The following is a 15,482-nucleotide window of genomic DNA, read 5'->3' as shown; positions in this document are numbered from 1 at the left end:
CACTTATCGATCACGATCACTTGGGCGTTATGATAGATGACCAGCTTAATTTCTCTGAGCATGTAGCTTTTGTCTCGTTCTTATCGGTTCACGCTCTAATATTTGGAGGTTCAGACTGTCCACACAATAAGCTCCGTAACTGGTATGCGCTGGTCATGTCTAGACTAGTAGACTATTACAATGATATTTTAGCAGGCCTGCCTGGATGTGTGGCCAAAACAGTTGCAGATGATTCACGTGTAATTCCTCTACTTGTGACCCTACACTGGCTCCCTGTAGCTACTCAATGAAATGGATCACCTATATGGCAGCCACTGGATCAACACCCACCTATTTCAATTCTATCATTCAGGTTTATTCCCCCTCTCCACCACTTCACTCCTCTGTTGAGCGAAGGTTATCCTTTCTTTCTTCTTTAAGTCATGGAACCTTGGTGGTGGGATGGCTTCCCCAGTGCTGTCCATTCCAGAGAGAGCCTTGGTACATTCAAGAAGCGCCTAAAACAGTTTTTAACAGTATTTGTCCTATTAGTTTATTTGTTACAGCCATACTTTTTTTAAATATAATCATACTTTTTGGTTATTTATTATTATTATTATTATTTGTATTCCTCTTACTCTTCTTCGTATTATTATTATTATTATTATTATTATTATTATTACTACAGTAATAGTTGTTTTTATTTTAGTTTGATATTTAATAATTTTGTAGGACAAAATGTCTGCCCAATACTTAAACTATAACTATAACATCAAAGTAACTATGTAATAATGTTCTTAACCCATCTGAGTGTGACCCAAGTGTGTGCAGCTGACATGTATAATAAAACACAGCGAATATTACATGTGTTGAGTTCATGTGAGTCCACATGTGAATGCCTGTGGATGTGAATATGTGTGCTTGTTTGAGAGAGATGTGAATATGTGTGCTTGTTTGAGAGGGCTATCTCTGAGAGATGTGAATGCCTGTGTATGTGAATATGTGTGCTTGTTTGAGAGCGATGTGAATATGTGTGCTTGTTTGAGAGAGATGTGAATGCCTGTGTATGTGAATATGTGTGCTTGTTTGAGAGCGATGTGAATATGTGTGCTTGTTTGAGAGAGATGAGAATGCCTGTGTATGTGAATATGTGTGCTTGTTTGAGAGCGATGTAAATGCCTGTGTATGTGAATATGTGTGCTTGTTTGAGAGCGATGTGAATATGTGTGCTTGTTTGAGAGAGATGTGAATGCCTGTGTATGTGAATATGTCTGCTTGTTTGAGAGCTATCTCTAAGAGTCTGTAATTCAGTCATTCAGTGATTCAGTCAGGGTTGGTGTCCAGTATGGCAAAAAGGTTCCATTCTGTGTCTTTGTGATGAGTTGAAGTAAAACTGTGTGGTTCTTCTATATGTCTGAGTGGGTTAGGGTGAGTGGGTGGTGAGGGCAGTTGCGTTTCTTTCCATTCTGGTGCCCTAGGCAAGATCTTCCTCTCCATTTTCCAAGTTTTCATCTCCTCTTATGAACAAAAAGAAGAGTATCATTAGATTTACTCAGCATCTTCATTTTCAAAGTCATTGACCTCTAGTATTTTTCATGGTTCTTGACCTCTACTATTTTTCATGGTTCTTTGAGAACATGTTTTTTCATCATTTGAGTCCAAATCCACACTCCCTGTGCTCCCCATAAATGTATAATTGTGATATAGCATCTCAAATTAACCTGCTTTCCGAAAATTATACTGGATGACCAACAACATTGATGCTGCATCTACATTAATAGTACAGTAGCTGCTAGGTAGCTTAGCACTTGTACTACAATACTCTATGTAGTTCAAACTTAGCTAGTTTGCTAGCTTAGGGCGCTACACTTCAAATAGCTAAAACCAAAGACAGACAGATGCTTGTCCAAAATGTCCATAAAAAAACATACATCTATACTTTTGTGTCCTTTCTCCTCTTTCCTCTTCTTTTCTAAACTGTGCCTGTGGTGGTTTTGATCTGTTCATTTGGACTGACTAGCTGTCTGTCTGTTATGCACGCAAGTTGAGCCTAGTTGTCAAGGTAACGAACTGTCAGAATGTTGGAGTTCGTTGGAAATCGCTCTACATTGGACAGACATTCTGCAACTTTACCCGATCCGACTGAACATGTTGAACTCTTCCGACAGTACACAACAGTACCCGACAATGACCAACAAACACCAACTGCTGGCGCACACTGACCCAACTGTTGGTGTTTGTTGGCGTTTGTTGGAGAATGTTGGCGTTTGTCGGGGCAGTGTGCAAGCTGCTTTACTCTTAACAGATAAATAAGTCTTAATGCATGTGTTATTCGTTTTAGTTTTATAATAATTAAAAATACATATCGAAATGCCCCCAAAATATATATCTTTTAAAGGGCTGCGAGGCTGCCTAAGTTGCCTAGAAATGCCCCTGGGTGAGGGTGTGTGTTTATGCCCCTGGGTGTGTGTGTGGATGTGTGTTTATGCCCCTGGGTGTGGATGTGTGTTTTATGCCCCTGGGTGTGGATGTGTGTTTTATGCCCCTGGGTGTGGATGGGTGTGTGTTTATGCCCCTGGGTGTGGATGTGTGTGGGTGTATGTTTATGCCCCTGGGTGTGGGTGTGGATGTGTGTTTATGCCCCTGGGTGAGGATGTGTGTTTTATGTGAGACTGATTGTATGTCTTTGAATTCCAGAGGTCAGAGATTAAGCAGGAGGAAGGGGAGGTCTTCAGGGAACACTTCGATTACCCTGGACACAGGAAGACTAAAATAATCATAACCAACAGGTATGCCCATCCTGAAAAGGGAGACCATTTATAAAGCAACATGTAAGCTTCATTCTTAGTGACAAATTAATTTTGCTATCTGTATTCCAATCTGTCATCATTAGTTGATATGTCAGAAATAGTTGTAATGCAAATTTGAATGTAAACTTCTAAAGCGTAATTCTCTGTTTTTTGTGTGACAGGCGGGTAATGTGTGTGAAGCAGATAGAGTTTGTTGGTCACTTCAGCAAAGACTGGGAGTATTTTCACGACCACTTCTCTAAGCCACCCAGTGTAGAGGGGACACACCTCCAGCTCTACTGTAAGGTAGGAAGTGTGCATGTGTTTCCAACAAAAGGTTTGGTCCTGTTTTAAGACAGTGGACAGATGTATATTAAATACACATGTTTAATACAATTCAATTCAATTACATTTTATTTAAATAGCGCAAAAATAATAAAATTGTCTCAAAGTGCTTTACAAAGCCCGGGGCCTATCTACTAAATAGAGATAATACTAGTGACAGATGCTTGTGTGTTTTATGTCTGTACTTGAATGTGTCTGTGTTTGTGTACGTGTATTTGGGTATATGTTGATATGTGTTGATATATTGTCTGTCTGAAGGGGCAGAATAAATTGAGGATGTCTAAGAAAGACAGCGAGGAAGTGAGGGTTGTGGCCATGAAACACGCTGAACTTGCTGAGGTAAAACTATTACACAGTCAATTTGAACAGTTTCACTTTTTATTTCATTTGAAATAGTAAACATCTTGATACTATTCCATCCATTATACTCTATTACACATAGTTTTAGATGTATTATTTCTCTTTTCTCAGAAATTGCGGGATGCCATAGCGAGCGCCCAGGTGACTCAGCACCAACAGCAGATGACACGCCAGCAGTCTCAACGTCTCCACAAGCCTGGAACAAATGCTTAATATTTTACGGATCGTCTAAATATTGACTCTCTCACACAGTCAGAAAATATTTAAATGAAAAGCTATCAGTGTATTCATTTTGCTATCTGTGTATTCATGTTTCTTTCAAAACAATTATTTGCTACCAGATTAATTTGCTATTCCATTTTGAACATAAATAAAATGATTGAATATTTCATTGTAGAATATTTGTTTCTGTATTAATTATATATATAGATCTATAGATATATATATTTTGCTGAAGAGAATTTTAGATATAATCCCCTCTACAAAGACTGTAAACCAACCGCCTCCATCAGGAGGTACACTGAAGGTGTCAGAGCCTGCCTGCAAAGACATTTGCTAGAGAAGATCCCATCATTGATAACCTGAACATCTCATAAAGACGTTTATAACCAACACCTCGGAATGCACAGACACATTTAGGATCCTCAAATAACATGCAGAACTTAATGGCATAATATTTTTAGCATGTGGGCTGAATTTGACATTTGGAAATTCAAAATGTGTCCAAAAATTCTATCCTTTATCACATTTTATATTTTATTGTTGTACAGTTTAAGTGTACAGTGGTGGTGTGATTTCCCTTAAATATTCAGCAGATTATCTCCACAGAAAGTTAGGTAATTGTAATTTTTGGTCCACATATTATGAATACAGCTCAGTGAATATGTAGCTAGCTAGTCTGCTCTCTTGCTACACAGCCCTACAATATTGCACAGTAACTATGCTAGCAGTGAATATTCACTAAGTGTGAAACTGAGAACGTTTACTTTTACGTTTTTAAACTGGCCAGCCAAATTGATTACAGGTAGTTAATGATATAGTATTAAATGTGTACGTATTCATGAAGTCATTTTTTATGATTTTGTTGATCTGACCCTTGACCCTAATTATGTAGTAACTGCTCTCACTACTCTGCCCAAAGTGCAGTGACTACAATGTTGCTTTTTACTTTCTCCTTTGGTGTGGTATTTTCAAAATAAAAAATATTGTTTAAGAATAAAGAAGAGTTTTGGCACGATGTCTGCCTTTTTTTGCCGGTTCAGCCCCTTTCATTGAGTTGCTCAGGGATGTGGAGAATCGTTTCCCTGAGGAAGTTCAGGGGGATGTACACCTCTTGGTCAAGGCACAGTTTGAACCAGAGCATCCTTGCTACTTTCCTAAACTAAACTTCAGACATCTCTGCCAGGTGTGGCACATTCTGCAGTTATATTGTGGAGTGGCCTGCCTGATTTCTTCATTTTGCATAATCACCTTGTCCACATTCCGTCTGGAGGACACGACTTTGCTGCTGAAAGGATAGCGGTTCTTTTTACAGTTGTCAATCTGCAGGACCAAGTGAGGGATATCACGCGCCCTTTGCCAGGACCCACTGTGGCACAGGTCTCATGAAAGACAGAGATGCGCTTCGTAAAGACAGCTGTCTTCACGCCTGGCATACAGTGTAGCACGATAACCTTCTGGAGCTCCACGCATTTATCGCCCTGTTGTTTTTCAGTATCAATTTTATGCTGATCTTTTTGGGTTCCTCCCACTTTTTTGCACGTAGAACTTTCTGGAGTACTGCCTTGCTAATTTGCAGCCTGGTGTTCAGTCTTCACATGCAGCTCATGCTTGAGACTCCTCAAACTGCTGTTCTTCAAATTTTGTGAAGCTGTAAGCTTTATTTATTCTTTTTTAATTTTTTGTATTGTACTGCTTTTTGGTACATACGTTCTGGTCTTTCAGCTGCACAGTGACATTAGATAAGATTCAACTTTATTGGCATTGCAGAGTACAAGTACATAGCAATGAAATACCATTAGCATCCAAACAGAAGAGCAAAAGTCAGTATTATGTACAGAAGTGCAGGCAACAGTAAGTCCTACTGCATAGGTAATCCTAAATTTCCCTCTGGATTAAAAAAGTATCCATCTATCTATCTATCTATCTATCTGCTATATCTTACAGTATGTTCAGGCTGTCAATCAGTGTCAAATACAGAGGTAGCATGTGACACAGCCAGTTTTTGTGTTTTTGTCATCATTTATTGTGCAGCTTAAAAAACCCTCAAAACTTGTAATACAGACTTCTGAATTTGGTAAATGTTTGTTTTGCAGGTTAACTGCTAGATAGCTAATTCACACTAGAAATGCTTTGGGGATGGGGGAGGGTTGTGTGATAGAAGGGGAAGGGAAACAACAAGTGTTGTACACAGCGTGCATTTGGTAGATGTACATAATATATACAGACATCAGGTGGTATATACATGATACATACAAAAACAGCTTAGTGGGTATACACTGTGCTCATAGGGTTACTGTTACAGGGGTAAGGAGAGTAGGAACAGAAAAACATGTCGGTGGTGGCAATAATATATATTGTATATAAATGCTAGCATAGGGTATGGGGTAGAGTAGGTGTACGGTGGCGGTGGGTGCAGTGGGCTGGGGGTTTCTGCTGGTAGACCGGGTGGAGAGCACAGCAGCATCCCATAGCAAAGATAGTCTAGGCTAGGAGAGAAAGAAAAAGAACAGAATGAGTAGGTAGAGTTTGGCTGTCAATATGCGTAGATGAGGAGTAGTGGTGGTGAGGAGCAATGTTTCCACATCCATCAGCATTTGGATCATGCTATAAGGGAGAGAACATTTTTGTTAGTAGACATCAATTTGGGAAACAGATAAAGAGATACTTTTAGGGGGTCACTTAACAGTAGGCAATATGGCCATTTTATCAGTATTAATATAGGCATTAGCAATGTGATATAAAAGGAGAGGGAGAGGCTGGGCTCTTCAATTAGTTTGTAGCTGGGGCCGGTTCTTGAAACTGAGGGAAAGTCAGGGGCCGGAGAATATGAGTAATCACGGTAACAAATAAATAAATTACAACAACATTCTGAAGGAGTGAATATATTCTATTTTGTAAGTGCTTAACAACATATGCCCAAGAGGCCGCATAGGCCCAAGGATTCAAAAATCAAACCAGGTGAGCAATAACCAAGCCATATTAACAGACAATTGGAGAAATGCAATTAACTAACAAAAACATGCACTTCATTGTACATAGCTGTACCAACACATTTTTATTGGTCATTATCCTCAATATTTAAGATTAAACTGATTTGAGTGACAGGCAGGTAGGTGAGGCACACAGTATCTCTGCCTCAATGAAGGGGGCGTGCGAGAGCGCACCTGTCGGGGTTATCCTGGGAAACGTTGCTCTTCTTCTACACTTCTGTGGAATGGAAGATTTTATTGCTAAGCTGAAGCAGTTCTCAAAACTGGACTTTCAGTCCAAACGTGAAATGATTAATAATGGGAGACCCATGCCGGAGCTAAAAGGTATGCTTCAAGCGACGGGACAGAAGATAACTCGATCGACTTCTCACATTCAAAGCCAAATTCCTTTGAACATGTTTGGAACCTCAAGAATAAATTTGGTTTTGAACTTACAGCGGCAGCTCCGTTGATTTCCCATTATTTCTCTTGGGATTGTTTTATGTCTATGTGAAGCCATTTAACATCACACAAGTGGTTGTGATCACTTTGAACCCAAGACTGCTTTTTATTGGTGAGCTAATTTTGGAAATTAAACTTACAGTTTTTCTCGATTGCTTTGGCACATTTTTCCATTCACTGTTTACTTTTTCAAAACAGCTCACACACAGCCCTTAACAGAAGCTGAAATGACCAAAACACTATATGATGTTTGCAGAATGACACCACCTTCTCAAAACTCATCACACACCCATCAAAACCAAACATTTCCATCAAAACCTACAATTTGTGCTCAATTGAAAATGTATGTTTTTTCATTTATTTAACAATGGATAACAAAATTCAAACTACAGCTATCAATATCAACCTCTGTAACCATCACTTCAACTTTTGTGCAACACCCTCACAGTATTGACTATTTTACCACTGCCAACATTACAATTTGGGTTTTGCACTGAGCACTCTTACTTGGGGAATATACTGTCAGAAAGTTTTTGAAATCTGAAAATTTGTATACAGTAAAATATTGTAGTTCTGTTTTTGTATTGCTAAACACTATAAAATATATTCTAAACAAGGACCTGTCAACACCATTGATTTAGATTTGCTCTACTGTGTACAAAATGGCAAACATTCTGACACAAAAATATTTTTCCACATTACATGTATATTCTGTATGCAGTCAAAATGACAGGTTTCAATATACAGTAAAAAGGTCAAATCTGTTCTGCAGTGAACATTCTCCCCCTGCCACCAGTGTGGGCCAGTGTGTTGATTCTGTAAAAATAGTGTAATAGGCTATAAATACTGTACATAAAGTGTATTATAAAGTAATCAGAATTTGTTGTAAATTACTTTAGTGAAACTACAGTACATTGTATTGTGGCAACACACTTTACAAAAGTATAGAAATGGTTGTTGCCAAGAGTGCAAATACAATGAAACACAGTACAGTAAATTGACTGTAAAGGCCAGCAAAGTGTCATTGTCATTGCCGAACGTACAAACAATTGATGCCAGAGTATGACGGCTCAGGTTTGGCTGAACCCTTTGGCCAGCCTCTCTTATGGAGAGGTCATGATTGACTACGTGATCAATGACTCTTGCGCTAATTTCATTACGTAGAGCATCTTACACGAATGCCACGTCCCTGACAGGGGGCCCTCTACCTCTACCACGACCTCTTCCTTGTCCTCGTCCTGGTCCTTGCTGAGGTTGTTGGTGGCGGCATCCTCGAAACATGCTTGGTATCAACTTCAATCTATTGACCTCTTTTAGATGTTGAGAACTACTTGATTAGTTTTGCACAGAGAGTTCACACAGGTGCTGACGATATTTAGAATATAGAGAGCAGTTTCAGTAGGCTGCTACTAAGTGTCTGCAATGTGTTGACATGGTTATTCAATTAGGTTTTGTGTCTTTCTCTGAGAAGTGTGTTAACTGTTTTGAAAAGTGTGTTAAAACTCAAAGAAATTTGTGTGAAAGCAATGAGAAATAGTTAACCCATTCGCCAGAGAAGACTCTTGCTGTGCAGAATAGATGTGAGCATTAGATGAAGTTGACCCATGATTCGCTAAATGAGTGAAAACAATTGAGAAAAACTGTAAATTGTAGGTAAATTGTATTTCCTGGTTGCAATGGTTATCCTGTTGCTACGTTAGCTAATTAGCTAGCTAAGGACACTTAATAACCTTACGAGTTAATCGGAAGAGTTTAATTTGCATGAAATGAAAGCTGGTTATCTAGCTGATGTTATAGTCTCCTCGATTTAACTAATTAAAATTATAATGGGAAAAGGTAGAAACCCTCAGGGTGCTTGTGCAACTTCGTAAGAAAGAGTTCATATTCACGAGTTCATATTCATGAGTGCATAATATTTACACATGAGTTCATCACAAGCTAGCAGCTGCCTACTGTATGCACCTTACCTATGTGTGTGTAAAGAATGCTGATATGAAAAACAACCAGTAGTCAATGTAAAAGCTGCCAATTGAATGGTGATCTTAGATACTCTATTGGGTTTATGTATTTGTAAATTTGACTTTGAAAGAATCAGTGCCTCACCAGCCACGAACCTCACCGCACGTCACTGCCAGTTTGGGAACCGAGGCACTAGGCTACCCGTTTCAGCTGCATATATGCCCATTGAAAATTATCACATTTTATTAATGCAAATACATTAAAGTACCATATGTGTACTACTGAGCATTAACATGCGTTTCATGGAGCGGAAGACATGATAACAAGTTGCCTATAAGTATTGTAATAGTGCAAAAAGTCAAATTTTAGTGCAATGTTATCAAAACCTTTATTGGAAGAGACCTTGAGACCTTTGGACTCAATCCTGTATGTACAACAACACTACCAATAGGCTTTGTTCAGCCGCAAAAGCAGCAGGTTCTCAAAGTTATTTGAGCCTATGCATGCTCTTCTTGGCCTGTAGACCAGTAGACTATTACTCCTATCCTGTCAAATTCCCCCAAAACATAAGAGACACCTTACAAACCTGCCAATCTTGAATAACAAAAACCTATACCCTAACATCAGCCACACATTTTTTATGAATTAAGTTTAAAATGGTAGTTCAAAACGGAACAAATAAGCTATCAAAAAGCATATCTCACAACGACAAACTACATATACAGTATATAACACATATATAAATTCCTTTTTTTTTTTAAATGCTTCTTATCTGTAACGTCAGGTCTACAAGTCTTGTGTCTCTTCGACAGGAATTTCAATACTTTTGCGGTGCAACGAAACAAACTGTACTATGAATACATCGAAGGTCGTTGGGTAATTTCTTCATGCAAAGCCTACAGAAGAAAACCGCTTTCAAAATAAAAGTGCCTCCTTATGATGACGCCTTATGAAAATGGTATGTCTTCTTAACAACATTGAAATTGTGTAAGACATAGTATTACATTTATGGCTTAGTACTGTCATGTCATATTCCTTCTTTGTTGCACAAATACTCCACATTCAGCACATTCATGAACACACTTATTATCCCATGGCAACTATAAAATAAGATATAAATGCACTGCCACTTTACAGCATTAAAGGATATGGACCTCCTGGATAGGGCCACGTGTCTCTCTGCCTCCTATGTTCCGTAAGGTAGCTTGCTGCCCCTGGGAGATGCTAGTAATCTATGTTCCGTAAAGTAGCTTGCTGCCCCTGGGAGATGCTAGTAATCTATGTTCCGTAAGGTAGCTTGCTGCCCCTGGGAGATGCTAGTAATCTATGTTCCGTAAGGTAGCTTACTGCCCCTGGGAGATGCTAGTAATCTGCATGGATTTTGAGTGAATTCACAGGTTGAAGTGTTTATTCACGGTTAAGTGGAAACGCGGCACATGCACGCACACCATTCACTCGAGGTGCTCCACCATTAGGATTCCTTTAAAGCAACACTATGCAACAATTTGACACTTTTGAGGTATGGTTTTATAGGCAACTGGTTTTGGTACCATCGTCAAATTCATTTTGATAGCATATGGTCATGTGAAGGACAGATAAACACCTGTATCTTTCCCACTAGGCATCAAGGATATGCACTATGTAGTTCTGTGTTCCGGGCTGGAACACCTGGCAAAAATTTAAGAAAAGCTTACACAGCATGACATTGCCAGCTATACTGCCAAAAGACACCAGTTAGTGTGCTGGCAAGCTTCTATCATTGCAAACTGGGCTGTTGGTGGTGTTTGCAAGGTTTTTGCATGCCTTTTAGGTAGTTGCTAGTTTTGGAACAGAACTACTTATTGCTGCTTTAATAAGGCAATGATATTGAGCTACAGTATAGACTAACAGTCTGGGTAATGAATGAGGAAGATACAGTGTGGACCACTTTATCCTTTACAGAACACTGTAGGAGAAACATCAGTGGAGTGCCCTCAAAAACACACCTAATAAAACAGTGTGACCACTGATCCTTCGTGACAGCACATTTGTTTTTTCTTGTATATACATCAAAATGTGCAGGCATACACAGTATTTTATAAGTATATGTTACAAATATTAAGGTCCAGGGGTGGGTTGAAGTACATTGTACAGACAGCGATGAGACTCAGTGAGAGAATGACGATCAATAAGGAATATGGTTTTATTCTTTACAATGATGTGCATCAAGGGAGAGAGGAAGGTTTCATATAGTGGATTCACCCACCTGAGGTTAAGTATCCCACTAGGCTGGACAGAAGGGTGGTCAATCAATAGTCCCAATCCAACATGAATATGCATGAGACAGCTACTCCAATAATAATAGAGAAAAATCATGAGAAATAATGATTCTGATTCACAACTCCATTGATTTCACCACTGAGCGACACGGAGAAGTGCTCAAAACGTAGATCTGGTGAGAGACCCTCCGTCGCCTGTGTTATATTAAGGTTTGTCATTCTAAAGTGTTAATAATGTGTCACAAAGTGTGAAAAAGACAAGTTGACTAGAATAGCACAATTCTAGAGATTATTTTTGTCTAAATAATGTTGTGATGCTGCTAGTTATTGAGTATCTTCAGAGAGCACCTCCCTTCCTAAACTGGCCCTTCGACTAGTGCTTAACATGCAATTACAGCGGTTACATTCCTGCACTTCTCTTTCTTTTCTATTTTGTTTTTCTTATTTCTTATGTAAAGTAGTATTTATTGTTACACCTGGGTTCTATTGCTCGTAGCTTGACTGTTCTCTCCCTTGTACGTCACTTTGGACAAAAGCGTCTGCTAAATGACTAAATGACTAAATGTAAATGAGTAGACACAAACATGTTGATTTATGTGTGCCCTAAGTGCTTTCGAGCCTTGCTTTGCATTGTGGGTGGTCACTGTCTAAATGCTTCCTGAAGAACGCCTGGACCCTCCCCCATAAGTCCACCTGAGCATGTGCATTAGCTCCAGTCTCTCCTCCGAACATCACCACTTCACCTGCGGCTGCATGGACCCCAGAGGGGTAGAAGGGCATGTAGGGGACGTCCACAAAGTGACCTGCCCTGGGGTACCTCACCACCTCAAAGTTCTCCTTGCCATGCGCTCTGAGTCGCTGGCCAGCCAGCTCAGCGAAAAAGACACTGTCCCAGTTCTTGTCGTCTTCAGACGCTACAAACAGGAAGTGGCTGTCTGCACGCTCAATGGGGATCACAGAGGCCTGGTTCTCTTCGGCCATGGGATTCGGCATGGTCTTGGTGATGTCCAAAAGTCCTTGCTCTGTGCGGATTATTTTCTCTACGTCAGGCAAGAGCGGAGGGAGAACAGTGCCTTTGTACTTGAGGGGAAACAAGGTGTTGGCACAGCAGCCGTTAATGGAGACGACCGCTTTGACTCCTGGTAGATATGATGCCATTGACAGGGCTATATCCCCACTCTTGGAGATGGAAATAACTCCCACTCCAGAGCCTTTCACCTGGAATAAAATGGAGACATTTAGACAGCATTATACAGCACTATACTATTAACATTTCCATATTACCATTGATATGTATATAGCTTGTCAAATGGGTCATAGTTACGTGCATACACTTCACATGATGGCAAGTTTGATACTAACTTTGGGTTGTTTCAGCAAGAAGCGTACTCCCTCTTCAAAGTACTCCAGATCTAGTTTGTCAAGTCTTTTAGGCAAATCCTTGTAGCGGTAGAAAGCCAGAGCGAGCACTACGAAGCCTTTATTGGCCAGCAGACTGGCTCTCGGTTCTGATGGGCCGCCACCTAAGGTATACAGGTCCACAATGCCAGGGAATGGCCCTGGCCCTGCAAGGGAAGACAAAGTAATAGGTGATCTGTAAATGTCCTTGATCTGTTAATGTCCTAGATATGTCAATGTCCTTGATATGTCAATGTCCTTGATATGTTAATGTCCTAGATCTGTTAATGTCATTGATATGTCAACGTCCTAGATCTGTTAATGTCATTGATATGTCAATGTCCTAGATCTGTCAATGTCCTTGATATGTCAATGTCCTAGATCTGTTAATGTCCTTGATATGTCAATGTCCTAGATCTGTTAATGTCATTGATATGTTAATGTCCTAGATCTGTTAATGTCATTGATATGTTAATGTCCTAGATCTGTTAATGTCCTAGATCTGTTAATGTCCTTCATCTGTTAATGTCATTGATATGTCAATGTCCTAGATCTGTTAATGTCCTTGATCGCTGGGTTAAATAATATACTGAACCGGAATATATTTGGCTGTGCTAAGGTGACAGACAAAATAACGTACTATAGATATATGTACTCACATATCACATTGCATTATCTAAAAAACACCTTAATTGGCTTTGTTGCTAATGATATTAAGAGCACAGGAAGACACAGCAAGTCACAACAGTCCAGTATGTCACGTGTGCAATATTTCAACTGCTATACCAAAGGACTGGGGTCTGATTTCTGATTTTTCTAAAGTAGGCTCCTCGAAATAAGAATAAACTGGTGACATGTGTACTGCAATAGCAGAGACAGACATTATCTCCGAATCTCTGGTGACAAGTTCCAAAGGTAAAAAGTCAACCAGTAGACTATTACCCATATCCTGTCAAATTCCCCGAAAACATAAATACCTTACAAACCTGCCAATCTTGAATAACAAAACCCATACCCTAACATCGGCCACATGTTTTTTGTGAATTAACTAAGTTTAAAATGGTAGTTCAAAACGGAACAAATAAGCCATCAAAACGCATATCTCACAACGACAAACTAAATATACAGTATATAACACATACTGTATATAAATTCCTTTTTTAAAAATGCTTCTTATCTGTAACGTCAGGTCTACAAGTCTTGTGTCTCTTCTACAGGAAATGCAATACTTTTGCGGTGCAACGAAACAAACTGTACTATGAATACATCGATCGTGTAGTATAGTACAGTATTAAGTTCCCATGCTCTCCTTCATGCAATTAAGATTAAGTGATTAGTCATGTCAAAATGCATGGAAAGTTCAAAATTAAATATCCAGCTAATGTCCAATCCCAAACTATCTTCACTGCGATTGTGTAAACACATTTGCAATGGACACTGTCCGTGTGTGAACCTGACTTCGTGAATGCCCATATGTTTTAGTCTTGGCACTGGAACGGAATGTGATACTTGCAAGGACATTTAGGGGGCGGCAACTTTTTGTCAGCGTGTACACATAATCTAGGCAGTATAACAAAGTCCAAAGTTTAACAAAACTGTAACTCACACCATGCATTCAAGTATTTTTCTAATTCGGATTTCTAATTATTAATTATTATTTTTATTAAGTATAAATCACAGTATAAATCACCTGGTGGAATGAAAAGGGTTCCACGTAGTCCACCATCTGTCACGACCACCCTTTGGACACCTTCCTTCATGAAACGCCTTTGGTGCGTCACCTTGGCGAGGACAAGTCCAGCTCTTTCATTACTGACCACCTCAATATCCACTAACAAAGGCCTTGATGCATCCCACCGTGTCAATTTATGATGAGAGGCTAATGGTGTCAACGACCAAAAGAGCCCCATAGGCTCAACTCCAGTGTAGGTGCCACCCAGAGAGGGAGAGCAGTTCAAATCCACCTCTCCATTTTCAGTAGCCTGGTGTACGGCGGAGCCCTGGAAAATTATATCTTTGTCATCTTTCACTCTCGCTATCAAATTCACAGTCTGTTTAGGTAAGAGCCCACGAACTATGACCTGTACTGGCTCATCGAAATAAGAATAAACTGGTGACATGTGTACTGCAATAGCACGGACAGACATTATCTCCGATTTTACAAACCTGCCAATCTTGAATAACAAAAACCTATACCCTAACATCAGCCACATGTTTTTGTGAATTAACTAAATTTAAAATGGTAGTTCAAAACGGAACAAATAAGCCATCAAAACGCATATCTCACAACGACAAACTAAATATAGAGTATATAACACATATATAAATTCCTTTTTTTAAATGCTTCTTATCTGTAACGTCAGGTATACAAGTCTTGTGTCTCTTCTACAGGAAATTCAATACTTTTGCGGTGCAACGAAACAAACTGTACTATGAATACATCGAAGGTCGTTGGGTAATTTCTTCATGCAAAGCCTACAGAAGAAAACCGCTTTCAAAATAAAAGTGCCTCCTTATGATCAGGGGCGGACTGGGGGAAAAAAGTGGCCCGGGAGTTACTGTCAGACCGGCCCACTCAATACACGCTGCGCTGCCCACTCAGTACACGGCGCGCTGCCCACTCAATACACTGCACGTTGCCCATTCAATGCATCGCACGTATAGACCAGTCAGTGGCCTACTTGGAAAAATACCCATACACTTAACATTATTTTGGATGATTACAAAGAAATTACATCATA

The 15,482-nt window shown here is 39.6% G+C and overlaps 2 protein-coding genes across 2 annotated transcripts in view; one reads left to right on the top strand and one right to left on the bottom strand.

Moving 5' to 3' along the window:
• vps13c (vacuolar protein sorting 13 homolog C) overlaps positions 1-4,693 on the top strand; it is a 127,745-nt gene extending 123,052 nt beyond the window's left edge. Inside the window, exons 82-85 of the mRNA XM_031569761.2 lie at positions 2,677-2,768; positions 2,951-3,074; positions 3,372-3,452; positions 3,585-4,693. Of these exons, the coding sequence (XP_031425621.1) occupies positions 2,677-2,768; positions 2,951-3,074; positions 3,372-3,452; positions 3,585-3,686 (399 nt within the window). The 3' untranslated portion in view covers positions 3,687-4,693. The remainder of the gene's footprint in view (positions 1-2,676; positions 2,769-2,950; positions 3,075-3,371; positions 3,453-3,584) is intronic.
• A 7,159-nt stretch (positions 4,694-11,852) lies between these two features.
• On the bottom strand, positions 11,853-15,248 carry LOC105913309 (acyl-coenzyme A thioesterase 5-like). The gene is made up of 3 exons (XM_012842360.2): positions 14,432-15,248; positions 12,706-12,908; positions 11,853-12,561 (listed from the first exon to the last, which is right to left on the bottom strand). Exons 1-3 carry the CDS (start codon positions 14,952-14,954, stop codon positions 11,947-11,949), a joined length of 1,341 nt encoding a protein of 446 aa, XP_012697814.2. The 5' UTR covers positions 14,955-15,248; the 3' UTR covers positions 11,853-11,946.
• Positions 15,249-15,482: the final 234 nt, after the last annotated feature.

Source organism: Clupea harengus, chromosome 6 (genome assembly GCF_900700415.2).
Source record: "Clupea harengus chromosome 6, Ch_v2.0.2, whole genome shotgun sequence".
NCBI lineage: Eukaryota > Metazoa > Chordata > Actinopteri > Clupeiformes > Clupeidae > Clupea > Clupea harengus.
Note: the sequence above shows the minus strand (reverse complement) of the source record. Positions and strands in the feature narration are given on the sequence as shown.

Bases quoted from the DNA above. Each gene is read 5' to 3' on its own strand.
- LOC105913309 (XM_012842360.2), bottom strand. From the start codon at position 14,954: ATGTGGCTGATGTTAGGGTATAGGTTTTTGTTATTCAAGATTGGCAGG. The intron at 12,909-14,431 runs GTGATTTATACT...CTTCCCTTGCAG, and splicing joins AACCCTTTTCATTCCACCAG to GGCCAGGGCCATTCCCTGGC. The intron at 12,562-12,705 runs GTTAGTATCAAA...ATTTTATTCCAG, and splicing joins TCTTGCTGAAACAACCCAAA to GTGAAAGGCTCTGGAGTGGG.